The sequence below is a fragment of the Aulonocara stuartgranti genome, assembly GCF_965226115.1.
Source record: "Aulonocara stuartgranti genome assembly, chromosome: 23".
Lineage (NCBI taxonomy): Eukaryota > Metazoa > Chordata > Actinopteri > Cichliformes > Cichlidae > Aulonocara > Aulonocara stuartgranti.
Window position 1 is genome coordinate 5,643,692 of NC_138958.1, and position 8,253 is coordinate 5,651,944.

The following is an 8,253-nucleotide window of genomic DNA, read 5'->3' on the forward strand; positions in this document are numbered from 1 at the left end:
GTCTCATTAAATCTGATTATGGCTCTGCGTGGTAATACGACAGCCAAAGAATGAGACTGTTATACCAATCCAGGTGCAGCAAAAAACACTTTTCCCTGACTATGATCCTGTTTTCCAAGACCCTGATGCACCCATAATGATTGTTACACAAATCAAAGAACAAGAATGTGGCCTCCGCAGTAACCTTATTCAAACATCATCAAACCTTTATGAAATCTGGAGCAGAGCGTGCAGAGCTGCCTTCATCACAACCCTCAAGCTGAGGATTTCCTTCTTGAAAAAGGATCCAATATCCAACTGCTTTAACTTCAGGATTTGAGTGGCTTCTTTCCAAATACCATTTAGGCTGTTTTCTTTTTATTTACTGTTCTTGGACTTAAGACTGTGTTACACCCTGATCAGAGCTCTCTTGCTCTGTCTTTCTTGGTGTTTGAATCATTTTAGGCCTTTAATTTTTACACAAAGTCCAGTTCTAATTCAATCATCAGTCTGAAGCAGTGACTGAATGTTTGTAAATTATGCATATTTTCTTTTTTAAGAAGGGGTAAATGAATGGACAAATAATGAATTAAAAGACTGCAAATATGAAAACTATAAACATAAAATGTTAAAGACTGGACACAGGCTTAACAGTTAGCCTCACTCACAGTGAAAGTAACAATATTCACCAACATGCTTTGAACTCATTAAGATCATGTGACAGACGTTTTGGGTTTTTTTTGACCAGCAGTGACTTTGTACCATTTTGTTGCCACCTGCTTGTTGTGAATCAAGCCACGACTTCAGCTGCATGCACCCCAGCTCAAGTGTAGACTGGAGGATATATCTCCAGACCAATCCAGCCTGGCTCATTTTCCCCATTTCCTTTGTACTAAGCTAATTTGCTGGTAGTAGATTAAAATTTTAATTACACATATGAGAGCAGTATTGACCTTCTCATCTAATTAACAGCAAGGAAGCAAAGAGTCTCCAAATACCTCATTAAAAAATGGGACAACACAGGATGAAATGCAGGTTTGTGAGTCAGAGACTGAGACTTGGCTGAAGCGTCAGCTCTGGTTTCAGTTGCCTGTCCACTAACGATCAGAGCTGAGTCTGGATTTGCATTTGAATGGTTGCACAGTTATAGGGGATATCACAAACAAAAAAAGCTATACTGTAAATTTTAGGAGTTTTTTTTTATAGGAAATGACACTGTTCTCACTTTAAGCACACTTGAATGACAAGCTCTATTAAAATAAGGAGCAGAGAAAGCTGGGAGTGGTGTTTTAGGTTTGGGCTAAGCATTTGCTTAGCTAATGAAAACCATCTTGGCTGGAGAGCTGGTCTTCCATCCATCCTTGGCGGATGAGTTACTAGACTAGGGTGGGTGCTGGGTTGTGGACAAGATGAAGCTAATGATGGATGAGGTTTGGCTCCACTCTGAGTCTAGAATCCCATCTGAGCCAGACTTTCTCCACACCGAATTTTGCCCCAAGCAAATAGTTAAACTGTCCAGTGGTCGAAGTGCTGCAATGAGAAGTCAAAGAAATTTATAGACAGTGGAATGCTCCTGCGATCATTTTGGCCTGTTTCTCACTGTCTGCAGCTTTGTTTATTAAGCCCATCCAGCCTACTGATTCAGACTTTCCACAATACATCATTTTCATTTCTATAATTGTTATTTTTTTACTCTCCAAAAACTCAAATCACTTGGAGCTTATTTAATTTATTCCCCACATAAGCGCAGCATGTTTTGTCACCTTTCTCCATACCAAAGCAAAGCTGTTGGTTATGACTGTCAGTTTGTTAGTGCCACCTGAAACCTGCACACTGCCCGCTTCACTGTGTGGCTTTTTTTTGGCTGAAATCCTCTGCCACCTATTACATAACCTTAGGAATCCAACCTTTTAATAAGTAATTCTTGGAAGCACTGTTGAAAATAAACACCTTTGGTCATTTTCCAATCTATGAGGTGGAGGCTGCACAACTCAAGTCTACCTGTAATCAGCATGGCAAATTATTTCCAGCTGTGTTTTAATGTTGGGTTTGGGGTTTTTTGTTTTAAGCTGGGTATTTCCAGACAAATGCTGCTATGATTCACTGTTAAACAATCCCCAAAGTTAAATTAACTTGTAGCTGTGATGCTGTTTTAATTTTTCATGTTCAGTAGTTTTCATGTGGAAGTGATTAATTAGTCATGCTTAGATAAATTGGTCTTCTGCCAGACTGAATAACAGAGTATCATACACTGTGATATCCTACTTCCTCAGTGAGTTGTAGTTTAAACATGGCACACAAATATTGCATTTGTCTAAATTATAGTTTAATTTGCAGAGAAGGGGAAACCAAATGTCTCTGCAAGTGATATTGAGAAAAAAGAATCAAAGAACACTCTCCATCCATTTTATTTCAGACTGTGAAGACTTATGAGAATTATCCCATCTCTTCCCTCACGTGTAATATATCTAGCCTATTTACAAAGTTTTTATAGTTCACAGCTAGAAAGTTGTACAGAATGGTTTATAATGGTAATAATCTCTTTTTTTAATATATAAATGCTACCTTTGCCATATAATATTGCACCCTTGTTGTTCTAAATGTTCCTGCAAAGGTGGAGCTTATACTCAGTCACGCTCATGAATACAGACATCTGCAGAAACAATGAATGAGCGGTCAGAACTGTTATAGTCCTTTAAAGTCTTCCTGAGGAGCACATGCAAAGGCTGTGCACTGTAGTGTAGTGTCTGGATGATTCTATTCTGTCACAAAAAGAAACAGATGTAATTTAGAGCTATAATACACTTTTAAACATAAAGTGGCAATGAAAAAGAAAATTAATTCATTAAGAAATGCCAAAAAGCTACAGTTGTCTAATACAGTTGACCAAAAAAGGCTGGTTCCAAAAGAAGGCAAAAAACCAACAGACAGTATAAAAGATTTGGCTGTGTTGCACAGAAAAACAAAACACATTGGTGAAGCAGAGGTAACATTGACCTAACATCTTGTCGATAGGCAAGCAGTTGTGTAGAGAGAGGTAGAAGTAGGCAAAGTGTAGAAGCTACCACCACTCACACAGTGCAATTAGACTTGGTTGGCAATATATAGCACTGTGCTGGATGGAGTGCAATTTAGTGATTTTCCGACTATGTTCCTCTGCAATGCTAACATCTTGGTGACGGTTCTCAGTTTAAAAAAAAAAAAAAAAAAAAAAAAAACAATGAGGAGGGGGAGGTCTGATTGTGAAAGTGCTCGCGTACCGCCTAATGTGTTGTCAATCGTTACTCAAACAATGAGCCTCTACCCAGTGAGCATTCCCTGGATAATTCTCCTTTTTGAAAATAATTGACCCATATTTACAAAATAAACAGAATTTTTTGTATTCACTATGACAAAAAATGACTGATTAAACCCATAAACCCACCAGGAAAGTGTTTACAGGTCAATAGCGAAAGCCGTTTTTCCACAGTCTTCTGTAGGACCTAGTCTTTTGCAACCATAACTATCGCCATCTGCTGGCCTTGAGATAAGATGCAGGTCTTTAAGGCACACTGACTTCATTTCCATCTTTTGTAATGCCTATGGTAAAAGCCTACGGGATCCTATGTTAACGTATGAAATTTACAGCTTTCACAAACACACACAAAAAGAATTTGTTCTCAATGGCTCATTTCCCGCTTTATAATAATTATACAGATGTTTCATTTTTGTTTATATATACATAATTTAATAATTTAAACTTTATTAAGGCTTGAAATGTCTCTACTTTGAGTGACAGGTGTGTTGTAATACCAGCAGCAGTTGCTGGTGGCAACTGCTCTTTCTAATATTCAGCGTAAATATGTCTGAGATATTTTTTTATTTGCACTGCATATACACAGTTGGTCCAGGCATATATCAAAGGTACAGATTTTACAGTAATCTAGAGGACAACGTAGCAATTTCTTAGGAGCAAGCATTCAGAAAGTTTGCTTGACACGGAATCTCAAACTTTATCTTTCAGTACGGCTGCACACAAAATCTAACTGGTGATATGACTCGGCTGAAGAAACACTGACAGTTGTTCATAAATGGCAGCTGGTAATATTTTTAAATATTAAACTGCAAGGAGAATGAGGTGAATCGTGACTTCAGGCACATTCCATACGCATTTTAGCTCAAATTTCTTTGCATTGGCTCTCCCTTGCTTTGCATCTACATTCGCAGAGCACCAACTCTTGACAAGATGCAGTTCCATTAGTTCTTCCTGTCCCTGACACATTTTCACAATATTGCTATTCTGCTCTTCACTCGTGTTGCGCACTTACATGAGTCAGTTTCGCAAAATCACGATTCAGAACAAGTGGCCTCTGTTTTGCATCACTCCAGTCTAGACACTACGGCACATTACTTAAAGGCAAAACTACCACCTGCATAATTACTGGCTCAATAAAGTGATTTAAAACAATTTGAATAATAGTTTAAAAAAATGCAGGTTATCATTTAATGTGTGCGTTTTTGCTTTTTGCACATTATCATTTGAACAAATTTGTAGATCACAGAAACCTCAAATTTGGTACTACTCTAAAGGTCAGCTTTGTACATAGTGTTAATCATGAGCCCTTTAACTTTGATCAAAGACAGATGGCTGATGTGGACTCACACGATGGTTGTCAGTGTGGTTAAACTGACAGACCAAAGTTGTTCTATATGTGTTTTAATGTCTTTATTTGGTTAAATTGTATATGTTCTTTGTTTGCTGCCGCAAGATCACAGAACTGACATAACAGTTAAGAAAATTGCACCGTGGAAAATCCTGAACCTGAAAATAATCAGTAGAAATACCTGTCTGGAGCACAGTATGGAATGTGCAGTGAAGGAACAATAACCTGCTTTGTACCAAATAACAGAAATTATTTCGAACTATTTACACAGTACATAAAAACTAATGTTCCACATTTAGCACACTCCTTTGGAAGATGTCCAATACTTGGTAGGCTAAATTTAAGTTTTCCAATAAACTCAATGGGCCACCAAGAAAGCTTCCATAATGGGATTTTTTTTTTCTTTGTGTGTGCATTGTTTGAATATAAAAGACTAAAAAAAGAGCGACCTGATGTTACAGACTGTAATCAAAGAACATTAAGGTTCTGATCACCGCCCATTCATAATGCAACAGATGCATTTGTGATGGATTTCTGCATCTGCATTTTAAACTCCAATAGCTGCTGCTGCTGCTGCTGCTGTTGTTTTTAGAGCATCTGCAGTTCTAACGGATAGCCTGCACAGCTTTAGCAGATTTCGAGTAGCCTAGGCTAACTTTTCTGCTCATTCATCATTTAGGCTACAGTCATATTCATATGTAGCTCTGTGTTTGTGCGCTGTGCTGTCTCCTTTTTTTGACGGCGTCCCGCGGTTTGCTGGCAGGCTGCAGCAGGGATGGTAGCAGGTCAGTGCGATCGGATGAGCGTTGTACCAGTCGGTCTGGTGGTTAATATGGAATATTTGCACAGAGCGATCTGTCAAATCCATTTGCACCGGCGGAAAAAGGGAGGCCTGTAGTAGTGCAAAATAGAAAAACAGGTCATTTCGCCGTTCTTTATGGCTTCTGGCTCCGGAGATGAAGAGGGAAACACGGGGGGCGTTTCATGGAGACTCATAGGCCCTGCCTCGGAGCTTTCCAAGAAGCGCTGCCGTTTAATGCACTCCTCTCTCGGCTATGATTCCGATGTCTGCCTCTTCTATGTGAAGGGGGAGTTTTTCGCAATGGATGCTCGCTGTTCACACTCCGGTAAAAACAACAACAACAACAACAACAAAAACACATTTATACCCGCTTAGATTTAGCTTTAGCAGGGCCTTTAAAACGCGAGACTAGAGCGCAGTTATATGTATAACATTGCAAACGCGTCACGTCGCGTTTTTATATGCAGCCTATTGAATATGTCTCTGTGGGTGATTTAACTGTTAAAATAAGAGAAGGCTGAGAGGGGAAATAGCATCATGCCCCCTGCTGTCTTAAGTTTTAGTGTTATGAAAGTATCGCATTTTTCTAGAATAAAGATGGCAGCAGGGATTGTTATGAGAATAAACGGTTATTAACAGTTTCCCGTGCGGAAATCCAGGCGGTCCTCTGTGTGAGGGGGACATTGAGGAGGCTGACGGAGTCCTGCAGGTCTTCTGTCCCTGGCATGATTATAACTTTGATCTCAGGACTGGGAAGTCAGGGACATCACTACAGGTCAGTAATAAAGTGTGCCCTGATAATGCTGCTTTAGTTTTACACCAAAAACGCTTTTTATAAGGAGTGTTGATTAATCACTTTATTTAACTTACATGTAGGAGCAGTAAATTTAGGCACCTGAATGTATATCAGGTTCTTTACATTTACTAAAAGCTGATACTAAGACTTGATGCATTCACATCAATTATCCTTTAATCTTAGACAGATGGCATGTTTTTGATAGACAGGACATAAAAATCAAAGCTCGTCAGATAGAGTTAAGGTGATGTTCAGCTTGAGATCTTCTGTTTTGTTTTGTTCCAATGAAAAAAATCAAGCTTGACATTTTATCCTCTTTTACATTCATCGTTTTCCACATATGATTTAAATATACATCACTTTATGTCACTCATGTCAAATGTTAGACTAAACAACATCAAACTGTGTGTTGTGACAGGCAGGGTTTTTTTTGACTTGGAAGGTTACTCCTAAAGTAGCTTAGGGAGTTGTGTTTTGTTCTAACTTCTGTTTCTTTTTCTTTGTTTACTTTTTTTGCAGCAACAAGTGTATGAAGTCAAGCTGGAGGATGGAAATGTTTATGTGAAGCACAGAAGTCATCTGTCCTTACAGCCTTTTCCTCCAGATCGGAAAAGCTGATCTACCTCAGAGCAGGTGCTTTGTCCTCCTGTCCATTTGTTAGACTTGTGTAATGAACCTAATGTAGTTTGTTTTGAGACTTATTCCACAAACCCAAGCCGTCCAAAAACATTTCTAAGCCGTATCTCTCATTTTCTCAGTTTTGTTTCTCTTGGATTGCTGTATTCTCAGGACCAAATCCAGGAGAGTTTCTTGCGTTTTTCTTGCTGCTGGCATTCGAGATGGAGAACCATGCGCAGGCACTTAACCTGCAGAATCAGCAGGTTATTGTTGATTTTTGATAACACAATAGATGCAAGATAAAGGTAGTGGATTTATGCAGTTTCATGTTTTTTTTTCTTCCTTAAAAAGAAAATATCGTGATTTTTAGTGGAAATATTGCAGAGTAAATTTGATGTGCACTTTAGTTTTTTGCCTTCAGATTTGAGCCATTTGCACTTTCCATTTCATTGTTGATCAAAACCCTGTAATTGGAGTGGATCTCACCATTTTTCATCTCAGTTCTCAAGCTCTCAGCCTCTCTGCCTTGTTGCACTGATATGCACTAGCAAGCAAAAACAAATCTGTTTGAAGAAACTGAAAATCCTTCCAAATGCTGTTTATAATTCAAATATAAATTACCAAAACTCCGAACAGATTTTTTTCCGTTTACAATCCACTTGTAATCCGAGTTCTGTTGACCAATCGCATTTGAGCAGGCTTCGGTTACACCCAAATAAAGAAATCCATGTGGGGAGCAAAAACAGGAACGCATTCGCCAAACTGCAATCTTGTCTGATGATAGTTTAATTTTATATTTGCTTTGTTAACAGAAAAGAAAGGCTTGACCTGAAAAAACTGAGTAAAAACTGAACACCATCGTCTTGATTTCTTGAAAAGAATCATCATATTTTGCATGTTAGCGTTTTCGAATAACCAGTACAGGTCTCCTTTAGTAAAGCCCACATTTTGCATCTAAGTGTCATTTTATTTCATGGTTTACTATATTTCCTATTATTCCAGACTTGAGAGGCAGACTTGTTTAGTTGTGCCCTTGAAGCGATGTCACATAGGAAGAAACTCTCTTCCAGGATTTATTTGCAAAACTTTTTTTTAACCCAATTAGAGTTTAAGCAAATAGAAAACACATCAAGGACACTGTGGTTACAGTTGGTGGCAATTCCACAGCTAACACGTTTCCATCAGCATTTCTCTTCATTCCTGTCTTCTGCACAGACAGGTTTGTCTGTTACTGACGCATTGGGATTTACGAGGAACGGTTAGTAAGGCGCCGGAGGAAGGTTCACAACCTGAAATGCACCACTGACTTAAGAAAAATGTGTTTTCCTAGCTGTGCGTGTGTGAGTGTGAGCAGTGATGCCAGTGTGTTGTTTTTTTTTTCTTCGTGGTGAGAGCAGTCACTCACTATATTTTCT

General features: G+C 38.7%; 1 protein-coding gene across 1 annotated transcript; it reads left to right on the forward strand.

Moving 5' to 3' along the window:
* Positions 1-4,970: 4,970 nt before the first annotated feature.
* LOC309699878 (Rieske domain-containing protein) lies at positions 4,971-7,670 on the forward strand. The gene is made up of 3 exons (XM_082523068.1): positions 4,971-5,749; positions 6,084-6,199; positions 6,740-7,670. The coding sequence occupies exons 1-3, from the start codon at positions 5,560-5,562 to the stop codon at positions 6,836-6,838; spliced, it is 405 nt and encodes a 134-aa protein (XP_082379194.1). The 5' UTR covers positions 4,971-5,559; the 3' UTR covers positions 6,839-7,670.
* The last annotated feature ends 583 nt before the right edge of the window (positions 7,671-8,253 follow it).